At 35.4% G+C, this 26,354-nt stretch overlaps 1 protein-coding gene across 5 annotated transcripts in view; it reads right to left on the bottom strand.

Annotated features, from left to right (window-relative positions):
- Positions 1-4,030: 4,030 nt before the first annotated feature.
- Positions 4,031-26,354, bottom strand: part of NIPBL (NIPBL cohesin loading factor) — a 204,388-nt gene continuing 182,064 nt past the window's right edge. For 4 of the 5 annotated variants that reach the window (XM_037128962.2, XM_053657314.1, XM_053657315.1 and 1 more), the window contains 13 exons: positions 22,216-22,356; positions 22,006-22,099; positions 21,443-21,597; positions 20,862-20,952; positions 18,358-18,531; positions 17,752-17,942; positions 15,702-15,809; positions 15,029-15,229; positions 11,668-11,814; positions 9,666-9,940; positions 8,177-8,351; positions 5,563-5,751; positions 4,031-5,006 (listed from right to left, as the gene is read on the bottom strand). In XM_037128962.2, coding sequence (XP_036984857.2) covers positions 4,641-5,006; positions 5,563-5,751; positions 8,177-8,351; positions 9,666-9,940; positions 11,668-11,814; positions 15,029-15,229; positions 15,702-15,809; positions 17,752-17,942; positions 18,358-18,531; positions 20,862-20,952; positions 21,443-21,597; positions 22,006-22,099; positions 22,216-22,356 — 2,307 coding nt within the window. In that variant the 3' untranslated portion in view covers positions 4,031-4,640. Of the gene's footprint in view, positions 5,007-5,521; positions 5,752-8,176; positions 8,352-9,665; positions 9,941-11,667; positions 11,815-15,028; positions 15,230-15,701; positions 15,810-17,751; positions 17,943-18,357; positions 18,532-20,861; positions 20,953-21,442; positions 21,598-22,005; positions 22,100-22,215; positions 22,357-26,354 lie in introns of all 5 variants that reach the window. The other variant, XM_037128965.2, reaches the window with a different exon arrangement.

A 26,354-nucleotide genomic window follows, 5' to 3' on the forward strand; every position in this document is an offset into this window, starting at 1 on the left:
ATTCTAATGAAGAAAAAAATAATTTTGTGTATACTGCATTACTTTGAGCAATGAAGCCACATACAAAGGGAATCTTTCAAAGGAAGGGTGGTGGATGTTATGCAAAGCACATGGGGATTTTATAACCACTTGGTTAATAAACTATGCAAACTGAAATTTCTTTGGTCAGTGACCTTTCTATCATATCAAATTTACATTCAACTGTTTCTCAGATAGGACAAATAGGACAAGAAATGCAGTTAGAAAAAGCCTGAAGTCAATAATGTATATTTGTGTAATTAATATGCTTCCTATGACAAAAATGTGCTAAGGAATTAAACTTTACTTTTAAAATGAGCAAGGCAAAGACTGAAAGGCTCAAACAAGTAAGAATTTTGTAGAGGACTTCCGCCAAGATGGAGGCATAGGTGGAGACGCCGAGCTTCCTCACACAACCAAGTTTAGAGACAACTAAATAATAGCAACAGAAAACACAGCCACAACACAGAAAATTGAACTTTTCGGAAGTCTGATAACAACTAATTCTTCAGTCTGACCGGTAAGAGGGGCGAAACCAGCAGCCGGCAGAGCGGGGTAGCACAGGAAAACTCGGTCAGACGGACTCAGGCGCAGGGTTGGACCTGGTGGGCAACTCAGCAAACAATCGCGGGGAAATGGCGAGGAAGCAGGGCTGCGGGTTGACTGTGGTCACGCATTCGTGTGTGGATAGACAAGCGAGGGAGTGGGCGGTTGGACGAGAGCCAGCAGCCCCAGCAGCAAGCGGCGGCGGAGGACACCGCCATTTCCCCGCTCTAACCCCGCCTCCACATACAGCGTCATAATCCAGCGACCTAAGTGGCCGTGCCCCGGTGAACAACCTAAGGCTCTGCTCCTCACACAGCTGCGAGAAACCACAGAGGGGGCCGCCATTTCCCCACTCTGACCACGCCCCCACATACAACGTCACAACCCAGCGACCTGGGAGTCCAAGGCTCCCCTCCTCATACTTAAAGGGCGCAAACAGACCAAAAATGGCTCAAGAAGATCTCAGAGCCCCAGAGCCTATAAATCTAAGCGATGAAGAAATAGCAAAACTCTCAGATGCACAGTTTAAAACACTGGTGATCAGGATCCTCACAGAACTGGTTGATTATAGCCACAAATTAGACAAACATATGAAGGCGAAATTAATTGAAATGAATGGAATTGCACAGGAAACCAATAGCGATGAAAAGGAAACTGGGACTCAAATCAATGGAATGGACCAGAAAAAAAGCAAATAATGGCCAAACAGAAAAGAGTGAAGAAGCAAGAATTCAAAGAAATGAGGAGAGTCTTAGGAACTTCAAGGACATCTTTAAACGCTCCAACATCCGAATTATAGGAGTACCAGAAGGGGAAAGGCACAGCCACCAGTGGAAAACTTATTTGAACAAATAATAAAGGAGAATTTCCCCAATCTGGCAAAGGAAATAGACTTCCAGGAAATCCAGGAAACTCAGAGAGTCCCAAAGAAGTTGGACCCAAGAAGGAACATACCAAGGCACATCATCATTACATTAGCCAAAATTAAAATGAAGGAGGAGAGAATCCTAGAAGCAGCAAGAGATAAGGGGACAGTCACCTACAAAGGAGTCCCCATCAGACTGTCAGCGGATTTCTCAAAAGAGACCTTACAGGCAAGAAGGGGCTGGAAAGAGGTATTCCAAGTCATGAAATCCAAAGACCTACAACCAAGACTGCTCTATCCAGCAAAACTTTCATTTAGAATGGAAGGACAGATAAAGTGCTTCTCAGATAAGATCAAATTCAAGGAGTTCATCATCACCAAGCCCTTATTATATGAAATCTTAAAGGGACTTATCTAAGAAAAAGAAGTTAAAGAAACATGAACAGTGAAAGGACAACAAACTCACAGTTATTAACAACCACACCTAAAACAAAAGCAAACTAAAAGGACAGCTAGATCAGGAGTGGAAACATAGAAATGAAGATCTCAAGGAGGGTTAGCAACAGGGGAGTGGGAGGAGGAGAAGGGGGGAGAAGGTACAGAAAATAAGTAGCATAGACAGTAGATAGAAAATAGATGGGGAGGGCAAGAATAGTATGGGAAATATAGAATCTAAAGGACTTGAGACACATGGTCATAAACTAAAAAGGGGGGTAATGGTGGGGAGGGGGGTGCAGAGCGGAGGGGAATGAAGGGGGGAATAGAACAACTGTAACAGCATAATCAATAAAAAATAAATTTAAAAAAGTTGGAGAGATTCATGAGTTAAAAAAATTTTGTAGAGTGAAAGTTATTATCAAGTGTTCAAATTACATTATTATTTCAAATTAATGATCTGATGGGTGTTTTATGTTCACAAAAGTAGTGTTTTTTCCAGTTTATATTAACACTTCTGAAGATGTAGAAAACCTGGACATTGGGATAGTAACCAGAATGAATTCTTTGTGTAACTAGAAGTGGTGTGTGTGGGATAACCATACTTCCTAGTTAAGCTTGCTTCCTAAATGAACATATGATAAATTTGCTTGCTGTTCATAAAAAATCTATAGTGCACAAAAAATTTGACTTACCTGTATTCATGATAGACTATTCATCAAAAATTGTCTGTGTGCTTCAGTTACCTGCCAACAATCGAAATACTAAACAATTGAACAGAGTAAGCTATATATTACTTGTCTCTAAAACTTCATAATTTCTTCTACTAAAGATGAAACTCTGTTTTCTGCATTTGTATTTTGGCATGTATTTTTAAACTACCCATTTTTTGGTCAAAATAATAATTTAAGAAAATACTAAGCTTTCATATTAATATATTAAAAAGGTACTTGGAAATTTTTATATCAAATATAACAACTTTTTAATACAAGTCAATAAAGATGATATGGCTTACTACAGTATTAACAAACTATAGATTAAGATAGAAGTTTGTAAATCTCCAATATACTCAAAACCCTCAATTTTGTATATTTGACAGCCAAAGCCTTAATTTTGTGTTAAGACCTCAAAAGTCATATTTGAGAAATCTACTTTTTGAATACTTTGGTTTGTATACCTAAAGGTTAAGGCTTATGAGTTATATCAACATTTGGCTTATATTAACTAAAATAATGAAACTTAGAATATATGGAAAATTCTTAAACATGGCAATTCATCTGCAACCATCACCTGTGACACAGCCTTACTACTATTGTGTGTCTACCTCCTGATGCTCACTCTAAATAGGATCCCCAAGTATTTATACTTCAAGGTTCCTTAGGAACATGCTTACTTTCTATAAAGACCACCTTCTTTATGCCTGATGTTCAGTATGCTTCGAGTAATAGGATGCATTTACTCCAACTCTGAATTTAAATCTCTATTATAACATTTGCAAGCAAATTACTGAATCCTTCTGAGCCTGTTTTATCTACAAAATAGGTATAAAATATTTAATCAGCAGAGTTTTTGTAAGAATTAAATTACAACAAGCATCATTACATGTTAGGCCCATTTCATTCAAAATTGGCTTTTTTACCCACATCTTTATTTTTTAGTAATCTATATGCTAACGTATTTTACTTTTTAATAAATCGTATTTTTTCACAGCCACCTCAAATCACTTGCTGATAAAACGAACTCCAAGGGGGGAAAACCCAATCTAGTTTTGTCCCACAGAATTCAGTTAAAAAAAAAAAGTAAATATTACCATTATGACATCACTAGAAAGAAATTGAAGCATACAAGGAATAAACTATAGTTTCTTTTTATATCAAAATGTACTCTTGAAAATGTGTTTGGCACAGTGCTAAATCATATATAGTTAATACTAAATATTGCAGGATACAATAAAACCCTGGAGTTAACTGTTTACACCCTCTTATGGGAATGAAAATAATAGATACCAGTTATTCAGAAGTCAGCCTATACAAACCGTATAAACAATATTTTATGTTTTGCTTTGAAAACCAGTGATATAATAAATTTTACATAAAAAACTGAAAAATAATATAAATGGATTTAAACAGATCTTTACAATAAGAAATTCAAATGGAAACAGACAAGTAACAAAGAGAAGTAAAAAAATTTATTGCAGTATTCGCTCCACCAGATTGCCTGGGGATCCCTTTTCTTGTATTGTTTTCAGGGTGACCTAATACATCAAAATCTACATTTACAAAAACTCCTTCTGCAGATAGGTCATAGATACTGCATGCTTTTTTTTTTCAACAGAATAAATTATATATCCAGGAGATTCTGCCATTTTACAGCCTGGAAAAAACAATGCTTCCCTGGAAACTGGGCTAAGCTAAAGAAAGCCATCCGCTGCTAGGTTAGACTCCAAGAACACTTTATTAAGAACATTAACAGACTAATTTCCAACATTCACTTGTTTATTTTTTAAACAGAAAGTTTCTTCCAAGATATAAACAATTTTTGTTAAACTATAATACAGTGGGAGTAAAAATGAACTGAGAATCTGTTTCTGCTGCACAACAGCGAAGGGAGCTCCCACAAAAATGTTTGCCCAACATTTCCTTCTTTTGTTCCTGCATCCCAGGTTCCATTCTTACTCTTCATAAAACTGATTTTTTTTTTTTTGCCAGAAGGTTGATATTTCAAGTTTTTCTGCCTTAAAAAAATTCCTGTAAATTTGGCTGCATATACAAATTCATTAGCTGGAAGTCCCATCCTTGGCGGCATACAGGGATCGTAAAGTCTGAACAACTTTATTAGTCAGCTTATTAGCACTCGTTAGAGCAATTTTTTTGTAAATAATGTCTGACTCTTTAATAGTGTCTACCCAAGGCACCAGTTTGCGGCCATCACGGCGCTTAGCCTCAGTCCAGGAGCCACTGTAGGAGCCTGCCATCCACTGAACACTGAAGCCACTGCTGGTTTTCTGTACTACTCTTGCAATTTGTGGTCGATCTTTGTACTTTGGACAGCAAATAGCGATGACATCCATGACGTCAACACTTTCATTCATCTGTGCTGCCAACTCCGTAGAGTCTGAATTTCGTTTTGACCTTCTCAATGACTAAAACATTGGGAGGGGGGAAAAAAGACCAAGTGTTATACAAAATAATTTTAGTGAAATTATTGTTTTTATTGCTTTTAATCCCTTGACGCCGGGAGTTGGGATTTCCCAGCACACTTCCATTGCCGGCAATGAGGCGCACTGTGACCGCCAGCGCCAAGGGGTTAACATACTTGTAAAACCATAGAACTCTTAATTTGTACCCGTGTCTTCACTCTTATTGATATATAAAATTATATATACATATGAACCATAAAGCTACATAAACCTTAGCAACAATAAAAAGAATAACACACATTAATACAATCCAAAGAAAAATTAATACCCCTTTATGCTGAATAAATCTCATTTGTTTTTTCTTTTTTATTGTCTTTTATGTTAAACTTTCTACAAAACGATATATAAATGGTTAAGTAGAGAATCTCTATCTACAAAATGTTTTCTCTCATAAGTATTACATTACTTGATGTACATTTAAAAGACTGACATATATAAGCACATAAAAATCATTTTACGTAATACGCTGCGAAATACGTTGACTCCTCCTCCGCCTCACCCCTGAAGTGCCTCCTCCTCTATCCTCCCCATCACTTTCATCGTCTTCTGTCTCTGCTGCTGCATTATTTTTAGGGCTGCCTCCTCCAAGCAGCGAGGTAATTGCTTTGTTCCGAGCATTTGTGCTCGCTGACACCTCCCCTTCTTCTTCTTCTTCGTCAGGGTCCAGATGTTCCATAAGAAGTTTAAACTACAAAAAATATTAATTTAAAACTTTAAGTAAATATTTCAAATAAGACTGTTAAATCCCTAAATACATTCTTTTCTTTTAAATTTTCTTTCCTAAATTTAGTTTGGTGTGGGTGAAATACACTTTAGCTACTGTCCAAGTCAGGGGCTAGCACACATTTTCTGTGAACAGCCAGAGAGTAAATATTTTTGGCTTTGGAGGCTAAAGAATCTCTCTCACAGCTACATGATTCAGCCATCGTACCGTGCAAGTAGAGAATACACAAATAAATGGGCATGGCTTTTTCAACAAAACTATTTTTTAAAAAAATTTTACTGATTTTATTTATTTATTTTTAGAAAGGGGAAAGGAGGGAGAAAGAGAGAGAAATATCAATGTGTGGTTGCCTCTCATGTGGCCCTCACTGGGGACCTGGCCTGCAACCCAGGCATGTACCCTGACTGGGAATCAAACAAGTGACCCTTTGGTTTGCAGCGCACGCTCAATCCACTGAGCCACACCAGCAGGGGCAAAAACTATTTACAAAAACAAGCAGCAGGCCAGATTCCCTCCATAAGTCGGAGGTTGGTGATCCTGGTCTAAGCCATCAAGCAACTAAGTGATTAATAAATAACAACACTGAAAAATTTTCAGCCCTCTTTGTTTTCTGCCAATACCAGAGTAAGCAAAATGTTTAAAAATTTTAAATGAGAACTAAAGTAATTTTCAACTTTAAAGTTTAAGAATTAGAATCTATGGCCCTGGCTGGTGTAGCTCAGTGGATTGAGCATGGGCCTGCGAACCAGACAGTCCTGATTCAATTCCCAGTCAAGGGCACATGCCTGGGTTGCAGGCTGGTTCCCTGCAGGGCAGTTCCCAGCAGGGGACGCACGAAAGGCAACCCTAAACTGATGTTTCTCTCCCTCTCTCCTTCCCTTCCCCTCTAAAGATAAATAAATAAAACTTATAAAAAATTATTTAAAAAAAAATAATAAAATAACATTAAAAAAAATTAGAATTAGAATCTATGAATAACATGAAAACCATTGTGTAGGTTTCATTCTGGGTAAAAAAATCATTATTACTTATGTTCAGCTACTGCTTTAAGTAGATTAAAATAAAAACTTAATTTATATTTTTAAAAAGTCTCTAAAAACATTTTTTAAACATTAAAATTTTTTATTGTGGTAAAATATACAGAATGGAAAATTTACCATTTTGATCATTTTGAAGTGTTCAATTCACTGGCATTAAGTATATTCACAATGATGTACAACCATTACACCATCACTTCCAAAACCTTTTCTGTAACTTTTTCATTCTGTATTCACTCAATAACTCCCCGTTCCTCCTTCCCATAAGCCCTGGTACACTTTATTTGATTTTCTCTTTAAAAATTTATTTTTAAAAATATTTTATTTATTTATTTTTGTAGAGAGAAGAAAGAAGGGAGAAAGAGAGGTAGAGAAACATGGATATGTGTGAAAGACATTGATTGGTTACCTCTCACACCCTTCAAACAAGGTGAGTAGCAACCCAGGCATGTGCCCTGACTGGGAATCAAACCTGTGACCTTTTGGTTTGTGGGATGATGCCCAAACCACTAAGCCACACCAGTCACAGCCTGGGCCTCTACTCTATTTTTGTGTCTCTATAAATCTGTCTATTCTATAAACTTCAGAGATTTTACTTATTTACTTTTAGAGAGAGCAGAAGGGAAGAAGGAGAGGTAGAGGAACATCAGTGTATGAGAGAAACACTGATAGGTTGTTTCTTGGCCTGCAACCTAGACATGTAGCCTAACCAGGAATGTAACCACAATCCTTCAGTTTGCAGGCCAGTGCTCAATCCCCTGAGTCAACTAGCCAGGGCTATTCTTAAAATACATTTTAAAAGTACATTTTACATACACACACATACACACACACACACACACACACTCTCATACTTGTTAAGTGAGTATACGTTAACAGAAATACAAAAATACACACACACTCAGACTTCTGTAACTAAACAGGAAAAAGTAGTGATATTGATTGCCAGAGAGGAGAATAGAATGGCTAAAGAGGGTGGGAGGATGACTTTACATGGTTTTTCTTTTTATGAAAATTACACCATGTAGTAATCCACTGAATTAAAAAATATATATATAAATGGGCATGGCTTTTTCCTAAAACTTACCTAAAAACTTTCATTTTCACTAAAATAAAATTGGTGGTTAGGTGGCATTCTTTAAGAAAAAAATAATTAGGATGCAATAATTAGATGGATGAAATGGGAAAGCAAGCTTAAAGTAACTCCTTAAAACCAGACCAAAAAAGAAAATAATAATCTTGATAGTTTATGAAGCTTATCTTCAAGGTTAAGAAGGATAGCTAACTCCCTCCCAAAATGTTTTATAAAAAACCATGATTAGAAGAAAATATATTTTGGTTTTACTACTCACGTCTAGATACTGTTTTACTATACTTCTTTTCACGTCTTCAGTAATTTTGGAATTAGCCATATCACTCCGCAGGAAGTCCAGTGTTTGTTTGGGATGAAAATGAACTCCTGTTTTTCGGTTTATCGCTTTATCATATACTTTTGCAGATTCAGAGGGAGAGTATTTCTGAATTTTACTGTTTTGGGAAAACAAAACCATTAACTAAAATATTTCCAGGTTTTTACATTTAAACTGTGTCTAAAATTTATTTACTAATACTTAACTTTTTGTCATACAAATTTTAATCAGCGAACTTGTACACAAAATAAATACAATTTAAAAAACAAAAGTAAAGGTATAAGGTAAAGATTAAAAAGAATAATGTTCTTATTTCCCTCAGTATTTACTTGAATAGAGGCATCATTTAAACGACTTTCTGGTATCTATTTTTTAATACCATGATTGTGATTATTTTTAGTATAATTACTCAGTACCACCTAACTAGTTTACCTCCTTCTCCTTTTTGCCCACTCCCTCCAACTATTTATTCCCTACACAGCAGCCAGAATGATTTACGAGTCTGTTTCACATTAACAACTCTGCTTAAAAATCTTACAATTCCTTAGCAGTGCCCCAAGACCTTATTGTTAAATTACTTTGCCAACATTTAACATCAAAATATTTCTCATAAAAATTGGGTTATATAGCTTTTCTTGAAAAAGTGGAAGCTGTGGGTCACACTGTGTCCACTTTCCTCTGTGGCAACAGGCTGATGATCATCTGAATAATACCTGAGCCCTTTAGATGAAACATGCTCTACTGGGCTGGCCAAAAAGTTCATATAGTTTTTTCCATAAAAGACACATTTGTCATGTTCACCAATAACTTTATTGATTTGGATATTTTGTTTATGTCAGCTTTCTCCCACGTGGTAGAACATCGATTGTTCTCAATGTCTGGATTTGATCACTATCAACTCCAACTGGTCTACCCGACTGTGGGGCATCATCCAGGGAGAAATCTACAGCACAAAACTTTGCCAACAACTTTTTAAAAACGTCCATTCAGTCACAGCACCTTCTCTATATACTGCATAATTTTTTTTGCATTTCATTTGAGTTTTTACCTTTCTTGAAATAAAGCATAATATGCCAAAAAGTTGCTTATTTTCTTTCATCTTCAATATTAAAATGGCTACACAAAAATTCATCAATTTTGATAAATACTTTTTGAATGCATGCCAATACGACAATTGTCACAATACAATGTAACAAAATTATTTTGAATGAACTTAAACTAAGTGCTACTAGAGACATCTTATGGAAAAAAGCCAACAAACTTTTTGGCCAACTCAGTATTATACAACAAAATATTATATAGCAATAAAAAGAAACAAACTCCTTAAAAATGAGTATTTTTGATATTAAAGTAAGCATTCAATCAAAACGGGGTTTCATATTTCTTCATTATTTGAACAAAATTTATTCTCTCCCTGCTTATGTAACCTTACCTATCAGAAAATCCACAGAGATTCTTCAAATGTTGTTTTAACATTAAAAGCAATAAAATACCCTGGGAGACATTTGCAAACTCAATTAAAGGAGCTGAATTTTCTGGCAAACATTTCATCACCGAATTTATATCATCTTCTGAATCTGAGTCTGAATCTGAATCTACACGTTTCCGTGACTTCCGAGGCCTGGAAACTTCTTCTTCACTCTCACTTGACTCGTTTTCTTTACTCGGTGATGATTTTCTCTCTTTCCTTTTGTCTTTTACCATAGACTGCAAAAAAGGAAAATTATTCTGTTTAAAAAAACAATTTAAAAAATGCCACAAATACACATATCCTCCATTCAACAGCTTCCCAAAGCATCCTCATGTCAATATTTTATGTAATGAAACCTTTTGCCTTTCCATAAACGACTGGAGATCTAGCCCTTGGGGGAAATACTAAGTTCCAAGACTAAATAAAATCATGTATAATCTCCTCTCTGTAACCACCCCCAACCCCTTCTGAAATATTCAAAGGGAAACAATTTTCTTATAGGAAAGTAATGAAATAAATTAACTATAAAAGTATTACTTTGGTATATGGGTAAGCCAATACAGAGGAAAAGCAGTAATAATAATTTAACTGGGAGACTACAATAGGCTTGAACATCATCGGCTTTTATTAATATTTGCCTTTCAAGAACTTTTCAGCAATAGGTAATTTTTAAAAATATTTAAATTCTATTTATTTGTACTTTATGAAACTGTTATCTTTTAAAAAGAAGCAAAGTCAGCTGGGTTTAAAAGGGGGAAAAGACTAGATTATATGCAATGTTAAATAACAGTAGAAACATATACAAGTATATGCATAATAGTAAGTGAAGTAAAATAAGATAATACAATGGCTAAAGTTCCTGGGAAATTATTAACTTCTCAAACTTCAATGTGCAGGTCTACAGTGGGGCCTCCTAAATTTCTACATGTAGTCCTACCCCTTAGGTATTAAAATATATTCCTCACTAGTTTGAGGAGGCTGTTTTGAACAACATGATTGTGTAAAACGAGATCTACTTGTATTGTGAGGCACGAGAAAATATTCCAGTGAACCTGTAAAACTTTCACTGGGTGCCAAGTATGTGCCCAGTGCTATACCAGGTGCTTTTATAATTAAGCCAATTACATTTCATCCTAAAAAACCAGGAAGGAAAGACATAAGGTTTATAACGAACTCGGTAAAGTTTTGGGCACAAAACATACCCACTTAATTATGATGCTGGTATACAAGGATAAGGAAATCAATGGTTTTATGCACTGCTCTGTTTCTTTCTCAGGAAGCTATCTGTATCACTATCTAGATCTCTTCAAGTGTACTACTGTGATCTACAGCATTACCAAATCTGCAGAATTGCAAATTACTTTAAAGTAGGGTTTAAATGAACACATGAATAGACACCAAACACTTAAAAGTCAGTGCTTGAAGTGAGAAATAGCCCTAGCTGGTGTGGCTCAGTGGACTGAGTGTTGGCCTGCAAAATGAAATGTCACCAGTTTCATTCCTAGTCGTGGCATATGCCTGGGTTTCAGGTGCCTGGTTGGGGGTGTGCGAGAGGCAACCTATTGATATGTCTGTTGCCCATTGATGTTTCTCTCCCCCTCCCCCTCTCTAAAAATAAATAAAAATTTTAAAAAGTGAGAGAAATAAAGAAGTGGGGTGGTTTAACAACTGAACAATCCATATATGTGTAAGTATATATATATGTAAGTATATGTGGGAGTGTATATTCCACCCAAATGATCTGAAATAAAATGGTTGTAGGTGTTTCTTAGTAGATAAGAAATAGCAACACACTTCCTCTCCCCAATTAAAGCACTGCCCAGATTTCAGTAAGTTCATTTAGAAAGATTTCATACGCCCATGGAAAGAGTAAAGAGAACAATGAGAAACAAAACAGTGAAAATTGCATGTCTGCACTTTAAAAGATATAGATACATGAAGAATAGTAATATGTGTAACTTACCTCCTTAAATGACTGCAGTAGGTTACTACCAGAAACTGAGAGTGTAATGTCTATATGATGCATTATAAACAATGGCTCTTCCTGTGTCTGGTATGGAAAACAGGCTAGATTGTCTGCTATATACAAGAGCATATTTACTTCTGTTTTCTGTAAATTAAAAAAAAAAAAGGTACACATTTAGTGGATAATCTCGAAACCCATCCAAAATGCCTTTTTAGAAAAAATATTACCGGACACTTTCACCTCAGTTAATGTTTCAGAGAAGGGAGGGAAGGGGTAAAGACAGAGGGCAGTAAGAAAAAGAGATGGGGAATAGATATGTATTTTATAAAATAATTTCATATCCATTTTAAGAGATTTCATAATGACTTATACCATAGTACCTTGAGAAATGAAGAGGTGAAATTTTTTAGTGCACCCAAGTGGACTTCCCTTTACATTTATATAAAGTATATGGAATCTTCATGATGAATCCATATCATGCCAGATAATATACACACAAATTCACAATTATTTGTCATCGTGTTTCTAAGAGCTTAACCCATATGAAGATCAGTTATACACAGTTACTATACTTCCCTCAAAAATACATAATTATAGTACTAATATGCAGGTTAAAAAGCCCCATAAAATTCTTATACTCATAAAACATCCGTCAGTTTCCTATGTATATTTAATATAGAATATCAGAGTCGTTTTGACAGTGCTACCACAGTTTCACACTATAAAAACTCTCAGGTAGGCAAAATTTAAAGAAAAAAATATGGTTACTACTAGTTTGCTTTAAAAAGAAGCAATAGAGACTTTCAGCATTTCATGATCATACAGAATATAAGCTGAAAGATATATTATTAACATTTAAAGTCCTTTAAAACATTTACACCTTAAAAAAAAGAAAAATAGTAATAAAAAACCATTCCCTGTTATAAAAACCCCAATAGCAGCAGCTGTAGTACAACAATAATCCCACAGGACAGATGGAATAAACTTGCTATGATATTCATGAGACTCTTACTCTATTTTTTATTTTTAAATATGTATAACACTTAAATGTTAAAGTGAGGAAGATGCACAGAACCCTACATCATACATTGGTTTTGACGCTGGGATTTTTATACATATATATTCATTACATACCCATATTTATTTTCCCCCTCCTAAAACTGAAAATAAATGTTCAGACTTACTCTGAATAAACCTTTAAAAAAACACTGTGAACATTCTTCAACTTTGACCATAAAAAAGGTCTAACACTGCTCCTTCCTTCCAAAAAACAAATTTCTTAAAATAATAATCTAGAGCTGTTTCCTCTAGGCCCTCCCTATGGTTCTTTAATTAAAACAATCTTTTGTGCCTCCCCGCCTGAGCATTTCTATACACAAATATCCCACCCTATTTTTTTTAACTTTGCATTCTCCTAGACTTAATAGCATGAATACTATTACCCCACCCTTTCCTTCCTGAAATCTTCACTCCTCAGTTTTCTTTTCTAAGCTCTTTGACTATTCCTCCTCTATGCTCTTCTCGAGCCTACTCCCTTTTCAAATTGCTTTTAGCAACAATCCTATTATTCTTTCAAGTGCTTAGCACAAAAATACCCAGTTATCCTTTGACTATTCTTCTTCTCAGTTTTATTTATTCCTCCCTCACATTTCTTTCCTTTCCTACTGTCCATTCTTTTCTCTCCTGTCATCACAATAGATTAATTCATTACCTCGATGTGACCCCAATGCTAAAACATTTGTGTTCCTCACAAAATTTCTTTTATCCTTTTCTACTGTTGTCATAATAAATTCATTAGTATTACCTTCAATGTGAACACAATGTTAAAATGCTCTTTGGCAATTCCACTGTCTAGAAGAGCTCCCATAAACAGGCCTCACTATGACCTGTGTGCTCCAAATAACCACCTGTTCATTATTTCCCACATACTCTTATCTTTGTACCTTTATTCATGCTTTTATCCTTGCCTCAAATAGTACATCCATCCCATCTAATCTCCCTAAGACTTCAGTAATTTGCTTTTCCTCTGACATCCTTTGTTGGACCAAAAAAGAAAGTACTGATGAAAGCTGGATTTAGCATTTTACATGCTGAGGTGACAGAACACAAGCCCAGGACACGCAGCAGGCAACGAAACCACACCGGAATGCGGCTCAGGAGAGAGAAAAACAACTACAGCAGTATCACTGACTCAAACCACCTGGCACTCAGGAGATGCTAACCTTAACTATTATATATTTCCTTTATTTTGTGTCTTTCTCCCCAACTGGAGGGAAGACCCATTAAGGGCAAGAGCACTACTATCATACCACTTTGGACTCCTAGTACAATATCTCACATGAAATGAAAGCTTAATGCTGATGATATAATGGTGGTGGTGGTGATTAAATTATACCCAATTATTTCTGAAATAGGCGGTTTTTTTAAAGATTTAATTTATCTTTAGAGGGGAAGGGAAGGAGAGAGGGAGAGAAATATCAATGTATGGTTGCCCTTTGTGCGTCCCCTGCTGGGAACTGGCCTGCAACCCAGCCATGTGCCCTGACTGGGAATCGAACTGCGATCCTTTGGTTCGCAGGCCCGAGTTCAATCCACTGAGCTACACCAGCCAGGGCTTGAAACAGATGTTTATAATACATTTTCTAAGCTCTATGTGGGTGCACATCACACCTGTCCTGTTTACTGTTTTAAGTTCATCTCCTAGTACGATGGCTACCATACAGCAGGTGATGAATGAATATTTGAATATAATGAATGAATAAATTAAGAGGTAAGCTTAAAGTTAAGGATGACCTATTTTTTTTGCCAGATAATGCCCCTTGTGCAATAGCCCAAAGAAGCAATAGGTCATTACACGAATGAGCATAGGCTCTTCATTAAGGAAGTGAATTTGAACACAAAGGAAATGTCAACAGCCAAAATCCTAGAAGAGTTATTCTAACAATATCTGAGTCTCACAGAAACAGTAAAATTTTATCGTATCTTTGTTTCTTCCTATCTATCTATCTATCTATCTATCTATCTATCTATCTATCTATCTATCTAATATATCCCTCAAAGCGATAGGTTAGTAATACACTTTATTTACAGGTATGCTTGAAGGAACTGTTATCGAAGTTTATAGGATACCCAGTATGAAGACACAATTATACTTTACCCACCCCTCATTGTATTTACTCCCATGTAAAATTTCCTGCTCAATTGTTGACTATATAATTAACACAGAAGACCGAAAGAAACACATTTAATATAGTCATTATTATTTACTAAAACTGCAATATTAAAAACTTGTGACTACTTTAGGCATTAAAATTTATCAAACATTTATTTCCTCAAAATAATAAGTTTTTGTGCTTACTGCTGTGTCATCAAAGAGGTTGAGTAAAGAGATTAGAAAGGCTCGTCTGTGCTGGCGGTTTCCACGGATCATGGAGTAAAGGTGTGAACACAAAGCACTAGAGGACTCATCTTGTCTGAAACCCCTTACGGGATCTTTTAGGCATGTGTTGATTGCCTGCTGTACCTGGTAAGACATCTTCATACCAGCCACTGCTTTCATCTGAAATCAATAAAAGCCTCATTTTTGTCATGATAATTAAAAGTCAGATTAAAAATGTACTTTGAGCATTATAGTCTGAGGCTAACTCATTATTTGATTTTCTTATATAAGTAATAAGCTCACAGAATTCAAGTGCTTGAACATTAGAAATCATCTATTAAAATCCCCTCATTTTACAGAAGGAAAAAACCGAGAGCCAAAAGAGCTACTACTCCCGAGGTCAAACAGTAGGGACCAGAACCCATGAATGGCCATTGTACCTGCTGCACTATCCACCACCTCTATCTCAATCTTAAGAGTTAATTTTAAACAACAATAAATACCTTGGGGGACAAACTCAGTTGCATGTCTAAGTAATCACTAAGCAAAATATTTTATTCTAATAGGAATATGGACAGGATGGTTATCAAATAAATGGTTTTTACTAAAGAAAAAGGTTTAAATTTAGGTTATACAATTTAAATATACATACATGAATAAATCCAGCATATTTTTTGTCTATTTCCACAAGCTGCTGATCAGCCTTGTTCCGCATAGCTGGTTCTGGGTCTGTGCCCATAGCAATTAAATATGGTACACACTGGAAATAAAAACACAGGATTTATAGGAGATCACAGTAGTAAAAGCTCTATGTGTATCTTTACATATGTTAAAACTTGCTGTGTATCTGGGATATATATATATATATTTAGTTTCATAGGCCTTTAAATGCCATGCTTTGGTGTTCTTTTAAAAATGATTAATCCTCCTTAAATTTAGCTTAAAGCAAAAAAGCACTGGTGCATAAGCAAAAATACTAATGTGGTAATACTGAAATTTAAATAATTTCAGTGTGACTTTAGGGCGCTTTAAATATAAAGGGCCTCAACTAAGGCCCTCTAACAAGGCCCTCAACTAAGGCTCAACTAAGAATATCCATTTAAGATTGTGATATATACTATAAATGTGTTATCCAATAATTTTTTAAGCTTGACTCCATTAGCTATGTAAAGATAAAATAGGGCAGCAAGTAATTTGTTTTACATACTCAAAACTAGGAAAATAGAAATTTTTCTACACAGCTGATTTTAGATATAGCTTCAATGACTGGAGAGCTAGTATTCTAGTAACAGCCAGTTTATTGTACTTCTGAAGTCAAGAAACACCACTACCAAGTTAGGTGAATATGAATCAGATAGCAATAAGGAAGAAAAAGAATAAACAAACAAACAAACCAAAGTGGACATGACACTAACTCAAATGGGTGATCATGAACTAAATTCCAAATCAATGAGAAAAAAAGGCCACTGAAGACTATTGGGTAAACTGGCCAAATCTGAAAACAAAACTACATATTAGATAATAATGTATCAATGTTAAATTTCCTGAATTTGATTATTACATTATGGTTTTATAAGATAATATCCTTATTCTTAGAAAATATATATTAAAGTATTTAGAAGTAGAGAATAGTGATATTTGAAACTTACCATCAAATTATTCAGAAAAAATTATGTGTATGAAGAGCAAGAGATAAAGCAAATGTAGCAAAAATCTAACAAATGGTAAATAACAGGTGACAGGCGAGTATAAAGGAAGGAGTTCATTGCACCACTCCTATACTTTTTTAAGTAAGTGTTAACTTAAAAAAAATGTAAAAAGCAGATATAATAATAAAAAGCACCAACCACCTGAGGCTATTCAGAATATCAGTAAAGTTGTAAGTATCTCAAAAATTCGAGTCTCAACATACCACTGTACATTTTATTAGGTGATCTTGATGATGATAACCCTGAGTCATGCAAAACAGCCTAAACATCGTTTAGCTTCATTATTGCACTTTGTTTCAGGACACAGGGGAGAACAAAGCATATTTACACATAACATACTTTTTAAAAAAAGTTTCACAAAAAACAGCCAAAATAAAAATCTTGAATGGTAACAGGCTTTGGTTATCTAATAACTGCACTTTTGTAGCATATTGCATGCTCCTGAACCTCTCAGACATACACTACTGTATCACCATTAACGGTCAGTCCTTAGTATACTAATATGTTTTTATTACATCATTTAGTACTCATCAATGTTTGAGGTATGGGCATATGATATTAACTCTAACTTATAAGATGAAGGACATCGGATTACATAATTTATTTTCTGTGGATTAAAATCCACCCTGTTTAAAGTTAGACTTACGCTCTTACTAGAGTTAACTCTCCTGATATTACATGTTGCTGGTTCTTTGGGATAAGAGTTAATATATATTAAAACAAATCTATCATCCCTACATAGAAAATCATTCCAAGTACATATTCTGCCAATATAAATGGGAAGTTTCTTTAATAGAGACATTATAAATATTTGGGTATTTTGCAGTAATGACAACCTACAAGAAGGGCTAAAACTTGGACTCAAGAGTTTAGGACCAAAAAGAAAACAAATAACTAAGAGGAATAAAGAACTTCTTATTCTCCAATCACAATGTCATCGAATGACAACAAATCCAGTCCTTTGAGTAAGTTCTGCAACTAAAACATACTCACCTGCACTGGATGAATAAGACCTTGGTTTAGAGTCAATGCAATGACATTGAGGGCGAAGTGGCGCACACTGGACTGGGTGTGGAAAAACGCCTCAAGCACCTGTTTGAGGTACAGCTGCATGATGGAGCTACTCATCCCTGAGGAAATGTCACCCATTTCTTTTAGATCTTCCTGTTTTGCAACTTTCTTCCCTACAAAAGGAAGTAGACATATTAAGAACATGTACACTAAACTTTGCTTAAATATACCAAATCAGACCACAACCAAAAGCACAAATGTTATAGTTAGTGCTCTGGAGCAATGACTCCTAAATCTTCTTTTTTTTCCTTTTTGAGAAGGTCTCTGTCAGATGGCCACGTCCCTTGGTAAACCTAATGAGAACTAAATCCCTCTCCTCACTCAAAATGTAATGAGTACACATATATTACATTTTACAAACTGTTTTAGGGAATTTATGAATATCCTTAAACCTAGCTATGGACATAAAGACTCCTCTGAATTGAATTCCTTCATCTAACAGACAAAATTTAGATATCTGAATTAAAAATGAGTCGAAGTATTCTAAGTATAGCAGCGCTGTGATAGTAAAAAATACATTTCACTTACAGTCTCTGTCTGCCTGCTGCATACGTGTATCCTCTTCTTGTAGGTAGGTCTGGAGGTTTTTCAACACCTGTATCTTTAAATTTACTGAGCAGTTCTTATCAGATAAGATATTATTATATAGATTTTTCACCTCTTGCTCAAACATTAGACTTGGATGCTGAATAAAGGCAAATCCTGAAGAAGAGAGGAAAAAAACCCTCTTGATATATTCATATTAAAGTTAAATATAGCATTTAATGAAAATGTTGAAAATTACATAAAGAACGCCTTATTTCAAAAATTAAAACTTAAAATGACTGGAAGAATATGCTAGTGGCCTTACCTAGAGAAGTATTAGAGCAGGTACTTCTTTCCCCATGAATTAAAAACAAGAAATTGCATTTCAAAGGAGAATTTCACACAAGAGGAAACCTTGAGGAGGGAGCAGGGCCTAGTGGCTAGGGGAGTGGATTAGGAGACAGGAGTCTTGGATTCTATTCCTGGCTCCACCACTGACTTGTAGTGTGACCTTGGGTGAGTCACATAATCTCTCTGTGCCTCAATTCTCCATCTGTAAAATGGGGACAATAATATTTACCACCCACCTACCTCAAAGGGATGTTTTCAGGATTTAAGAGGTAATGTCTGCAAACATTTTTTTAGATCTCTAGCAGAAGGTACTATATTGGCATTATTTAAAAATATATATTGAAATATATCCATTTGATGAAACAGAATAATTCTAAAATAAACCAAGGCAAAAAATATCTTCCATTTATTTCTCATATGGCATTATAATGAAGCCATAAAGCTGAATTCTATAATAAGTTAATAAATAGCAAAATACTATTATGTTTATTTGTATAAAATGCTTATTTATGCATGATAAAATGAAGATCTTTGATAATACCAAGTATTACTGATGCCAAATAACACTAAACTCAAAGCATAGAGTGATCAAATAACTAGCCCAAGGTCACACAGGATAACTATGGCCCAGGCAAGATGGCTTTCATTAACTGGTCTAGAGGCATTATTTTCCACATAGTACTACTTCTTTAAGTTAAAATTTACATAGAGTTGACCCTTGAATAACCTGGGTTTACACTACTCAAGTCCACTTATATATGCATTTCCACCTCACCCTCCCCAATAAATATACAGTAGGCCTTCTGTATTCCTGGGTTTCATATCCCTGAGTTCAACCAACAGTGTTTTGACCTGTGGCTGGGAATCTGTGGCTGTGGAGGGCTGACTGTATGCATTGTTCTATGGCATGCCATTTCATATAAGGGACTCGGGCACTCACGGATTTTGGTATCTGTGAGGAGTCCTGCAATCAATCCCCCACGGGGAGACAAGCTATATGTAGCTTTTCAACTGTCTGAGGGCAGATGCCCTTAACCTCCATGATGTTCAAGGGTCAACTGTATTTGTTCTCTGAATCAGATGTAACACCATTAGTTTTATCACTTTATTTAGCTTATGTCCACACCAAATATTCAGAGGTACATATTTGGCATGAAGGTAATACTGTATCAATATAACGTAGAAGTAAATGATATCTGAATTTTTACTATATTTGTTATATGTAATTTTCTGAAAGAAAAGGAGGAATGCAAAAACAAAATTTTAATTTATTTAAAGAAACATTTAGTCAGATTTGAGTAACTTAGAAACTTTTAGCACTCATTTTAGTTCAAAAGACTAATATAAATGATTGTCTATGCATATTAAATTGTAAACCTTGTTAATGCTATCAAAATAAAGTTTCAAAGTAAGTTACTGACTTTATTGAGCAGCTTTACATGTATTTGCACAAAACGAAACAAACAATAAAAAACAAAACCCTGGACAGAGTACTCTTCTTGTACTGTTTTAAAATGCATTCAATTCAAGTACTTTAATACTATCTTTTTCACATTTCTTCCATATTCCATTAACTTTTCATATAAGCCATAAACCATAACCTTCTTTAAGGGCACACATTTACTACATCAATGTTCTTGGAAAAATATAATGGGACAGATACACATCCAAATTGTTTCTTTTGGGTTGGTTACCATGTGCTTCTATATGAGTAAAAGTCTGTGTAGATTGCCCACTCTCTTAACTAGAAATGGCAGGCACATATAATGACACAGCTTTCCAAAGAAAAACAGTAACTTAAAAAATATGTAACAACACAAAATTCTTCTAAATCATCTTTCTTTATCAAAGTGCTGTAATGAGTATTCTTAGGAAACCCTATAAAGTAGAAAAAGAAGACGTTATTGTCATCTATTTTGTTAATGAAGAAACTGATCAACAGAGGGAGTTACACAACTTGCTCAAGGTCACCCGGGAAGTTATTGGTAGAGCCAGAAATGTCAACCAGGTGTTTTAACCCCCTATATTCTATGTACCAGACCCTACTGCAATTGGAAACAAACTTAAATAAATCAACTGCTTAGACTCACAATGTTTTAAAATATGCTCAACCTCTCAAACAACTAAAACTATAATGAAATTTAGACTTAACTTACCTAGACCAATGATGGCTTTTGTTTGTACTTCTTCATCTGAATGTTTTGTAAAATACATCAATAGTTCAAGTACTTTATCCTTTATGTTAACCTAAGAAGAAAACATTCATAAAGAGCAATTTAGATTAGTTGTTAAATATATAGGGGAAAAAACCCTAAAGCCAACAATGAGAACTTCCACATGCAAATTTTTCTGAAGAATGAGTCACCATAAGTTTATAAAAATGATACATTTTAGAATAATAGCATTCAAAATAAAGGTCTGTGACAAAGAAGCTTGTACCAGAATGTAAATAATGTACTGCTCCCTCATTAAGAAATTTAAAAATATGCTCAGCTGCTGACTTAAACTTACTCTTACAAAGCTGATAGAAGTTGTGCTTGTCTTATCGACCAATAACAAACAATTCAAAAATCAGAGGCCACTCTGACAACCGTATTTTGAGTAGCACTGTCAGAATGTTCATCAGACCACATTAATGCTGCCTTCATCCTGGATCATTTCAGTCATTTTCTGTTCACAGGGTCATACAGTTCTATTTTATTACAACATACTAAGTAATTAAAATCAAGATCTTTACCTTACTGTTACCCTTAAAGTCTTCCAGATCAAAATCAAAATGCCGACATAGTGCTCCAACAGTGAAAAGTGATCTAAGAAGTGCTGGTTTGTTTGTTAGAAGTGAAGTGTTATTTGGATCTTCTTGGTGCTGACTTTTTAATTTTGAAATGGCACCTGATAAAGCAATATTTATTTATAATAAGCATTCAATCCTTGAATTATGTCCAAATAATTATTGCTAATGAATTAGTTTAATTTTACTAATGATTCTAAGTATTAAATATGTTTAGAATTACGAGAACACTCCTTAGAGCCTAAAAAGTTAAAATTTAAATTTTATTTTACATAGTGGGCAGAACTTACCAACATTTACTTATGAGAAGATACATTTCTGAAGTAATCATATCGTGTTATTAAGAGATTACAGAAGACACTAGAAAACACTCCTGAGAGTGGACCACAGAGGACAATCACACCTCTTACAATTCCCCAGATGCTATCCTTTATTAGGTGAACTAAAAAGGAGCTGGACACAGTGAAGAATCTGGCAGAATAATTTTAAAGCCCAGGCACTGAACTTACCATAGTATCTGTTGAAACAGGCCCATACAAATTTAAAATTTTGTGTCACTTTATTTACAACTGCCCCAAGACAGCTCACACAATGTTGTACTACCTAAAAGATACAGAAAAGGTTATTGTTAGACAAAAACTAAAGACAAATCAAAACATGTGATTAAGTTATCACTTGTGAATTATGTACTTCAATATAATCAATACAGAGACGCTTACAGTCATGCCATATTTGATGATCAGCTTCATTAGATCTTCTTCAATAGTAGCAAGGAAAGTTTCACTTGGATGTTCCATCAGTGGAACCACCAGCTCTAGGATTTTTGCAACATTGCAGATAACCATGAAATCATTTTGAGTCTACAAGGATAAAATTAGCACTTTATGAATATCAAAATCTAAAAATAAACTATATACTGTTTTATGTATTCGGGGATCAAAGTATTCAACATGTAAAATTCCAGTTAAACAAACCATTAGGAAAGAGCTTTAAGGTATGGAGGAAAAAGCCTCAGTGCCAGGAACCTGGACTTTAGCTATGCCACTAACATACCATGTGACCTCTGGTCACTTAATCACAATGTTATAGTTATTGTTTTTTCCCCCCAAAATGCAATGTAAGTCAATTCTGAACAAAGGTGTTTAAATATTAATAGAGAATTTTACCAAGACTGGTACAGTTTTTAAGATTAGTATTTTTCAAACTGGGGTATGTTAACCTACTGGTCCTCAGTTGGGGGTGAGAGTTTGTCTCCCACAGGATATTTGGCAGTATCTGGATACATTTTTTGTTGTCACAAAAAGGGTGAAGGAAGGGGTATAAATAGGGCACGTTGCCTAACATCCTATAATGCTCAGAACAGTTCTCAGAGTGATCCGGCCCTAAATGTCAGTAGGCTGAGAAGCCCTGTGTCAATCCTTTTTATGACAGATGAAAATGTAGTCTCCTAAAACAGGTACAGACTTCTTTATTTAAAAATTTATAACACTGTATTAAAATAACTTTTAATTTTTAAAAGTTTTAAAGTTTTGATTAAAAAAGCTAACCCATTAAAAAAATAAGTAAAGCATTAAAAAATATATAAAAGTATTATAGGATTTACAATAAAAAATCTCCCAACTCCATCATCTAGTCACCTAATTCCCCCATCCTAAATCAGCCAAAGTCACATCTTTTATTTCTATTTATTATTATTACTTTTTGGTATGGAGTAAAGTTTTCAACATACACTTTATCTATCAATAAAAATAGCCATAGCCTATCGATACATGTTTTGGACTCTGAGCTTCTTACCTCATTGGTTAAAAACCTTCCGACCTTACATTCATCCTCACTTTCAGCACACCCACAGGATTGTTAAAAAAAAAGGTCAGATGAATACTTCGAAATAACACTGCAGTCCTGCTGTCCCCTGTCATCTCACACTCCCACCCCCTTTAATCAGTAGGGAATGAGTTAAAGTGGGTTTAGGGATGGAAGAGGTTTTGTCAAATAAGGTTAATTCATTTGAGAATCACTGCTAAAACTTTACTTTTTAAATCAATATATAGTAACATTTTTTGAAACTACTCTCAACATTAGTGGCCTGGAAAATCAATTAAGAGAAGTATATTAAAATCTAGGAGAAAAATTTAAAGAGAGATAGAAATCTTAAAGGAAAAGAACAAAACATAATACTAAGAATATTTAAAATGAATATAGCATAAGATGGTTCGATATTTAAAACATTTAGATTGAAGACCCTTTTTTTTTAAAATGCTGAGAATGTTTCCTTTCAGGCAGCCTGTTTTTAAAAAAAAATATTTTATTTATTTATTTATTTTTAGACAGAGGGGAAAAGAGGGAGAAAGGGAAGGAGAGAAACATCAATGTGTGTTTGCCACTTGAGCACCCCCTACTGGGGAGGGACCTGGTCAACAACCCAGGCCCGTGCACTACCTGGGAATACAACCAGTGACCCTTTCATTTGCACACTGGCGCTCAGTCCACTGAGCCACACCAGCCAGGGCTGAAGAGTATTTTTTAATAAGGCTCAATTCAAAGGTAAAATGGGCAAATGATATGAACAGTTAAATCACAAAAAAATAAGTCTAGTTGGTTAATAACATAAAAACGATTCTTAACCTTCTTGGAAAGGTAACTGAAGCAACAATAAACTGTATCTTTATACCTGTTAGAGTGGCAAAAAAGACAAAAACGACACAGACTGTCATGTACTGTGTTGTAGACTGCTCTGCCTGATTTTAGGAATTGTATCTCTACCCCTTGTGGCTAAGGGTGAGAGACTACCTCTGAAATGTGAGCCACAGGAGACAAAGCCTGTCTCTGGTAGCAAAGGCTGCCTCAGTTCCTTTCCCTGCCCTCAAAGCTTGGTCAGAAGTCAATGACGGTACAACCCTCACAGCGGGGGGCAACTTAAGCCAGACTCAATCACTTGGGAGGCCTTCATGGAAGGATTGGGGGGAGGGGGGAGCTGCGACAAAGAGCAATGGACTCTTGCCCCCAGGCTTTGAGATAGCCTGAGTCCCCAAGTCCCCTGGGAGAAGTGCTTCCTGGCTCTAATCCCCTTAAGCCTGAATACCTGTTGGAGAGAGGTGCAGCTCCTTGCCTTGCTAGAGCATGTCCTGGGAAAAAAATCTGGCATCACAAAGACTTCCTGATAAACCTGTGAAATCTGCTCTGCTAAGAGTGCTTTCATTCATATAAGGGTCCAAGAGGAAATGAGTATGTCTCCCAAAGTTTCTGCAACTCTCTTCCTGACAGACACTGACTCAGATCTCTTTGTAATGTTATCTACTGTTTGATCCTTGTTACCCTGTATTTCTGTGTATTACAACCCAATAAAAGGCTATGGAAGAGGGTGCTCGGGGCCTTTTTTTCCTCGGAGAAACTGGCCACAGCCCACGCCTCATCCCCAAACAGATCTCATCTTGTCTCGGCCATATTTATTCATTCACACGTGTCCGTGGCACCGGGGGGACTCGAGAGAGAAGTCGCCCCCACAGTACTGGTCCAAAGAGGCTATATAACATCTCCACCAGCAATCTGGCAACATCTATTTAAAACCAAAACAATTCCCTTAATTTATCAAGTCCATTCCTCAGAATATATTGGTCACCCCCAAAACAGCCACCAGTATTTGAAAGCACAGTCGATCCTTTTAACAACTGAGGAGTTAGGGACACCAAACCCTGTGCTGTTAAGTCTGCATATAGGTTTTGACTCCCCAGAAACTTAACTACAGTTGACTCCTTACATCTGTGAGTTCAACCACAAATGGGAATGAGAAAATAGTTTTTAATCCGTGGATGGTTGAATAGACAGATGCAAAATCTGCAGAAATTAAGAGCTGGCTCTTTTATGTACCAAAAGAAATCCATGTATAAGTAGACCCATGCTGTTCAAACTGATACTCAAGGGTCAACTGTCTATGAATAGAAATGTTTATTAAGGAATTATTTGTAGTAGCTACCAGTAGAAATCATTTTAAATACCTGCAAAAATAAGAAATGGTTAAATAAACCATAGGACATCCATAAAATGGCTACTATGTAGTCACTCAAAAAATGAATTACAAATATGAGGTTTGTCCAGAAACAGGCCAGCCACTGCAGAATTTTTTTAGGAAACATCAAGTTACCTAGGTAACTCAGCCCTCCTACAGCCTAGATTTGGTGCCCTGAGACGTTTGCCTTTTCCCAAAACTAAAATCACCTTTGGAAGGAAAGAGATTTCAGACAGTCCATGAGATTCACGTAAATACGATGGCAAATTATTTCAGAGAAACAATTCAGGGCTACTGATGGCAATTCCTCCAACAAAGGATTTGGCAGAGTTTTGAACAGTGGGACAGATGCTGAAAGAACTGCGTGCTGTCCCAAAGTGCTTATTTTGAATGGGACTGAGGAGTCATTGCCTTCTGTACAATGTTTCTTGTTTCTTCTTCAATAAATTTCTCTATTTTTTAATAGTATGTGGCTGGATACTTTCTGGACAGACCTCATATGTATCAGGTAACTTCAAACAGTAAATATGCTTAATAGAAATGTAGATAACATGACCTGAACTTGAAAAAAAACCCAGTCAACCATTTATTTATGTGCGTCCACAATTAAACATGAATAAAGTACGTAGGTTACTATGGGTTGCTTATCCTGAGACTAGTAAGAATTAGATGGTGGTAGGATATAAAAAACAAATTGAGAAAGGCATTTTTTCATATGTAAGATAGGCTTATAGTAGTCCCCCGTATCTGTGGTTTTGCTTTCCATGGTTTTATTTTATTTATTCATTTTTTAAATATTTTATTTATTTATTTTTAGAGAGAGGGGAAGGAATGGAGAAAGAGTGGGAGAGA

The sequence above is a fragment of the Artibeus jamaicensis genome, unplaced genomic scaffold, assembly GCF_021234435.1.
Source record: "Artibeus jamaicensis isolate MK-2021 breed Jamaican fruit bat unplaced genomic scaffold, CSHL_Jam_final scaffold_369, whole genome shotgun sequence".
Lineage (NCBI taxonomy): Eukaryota > Metazoa > Chordata > Mammalia > Chiroptera > Phyllostomidae > Artibeus > Artibeus jamaicensis.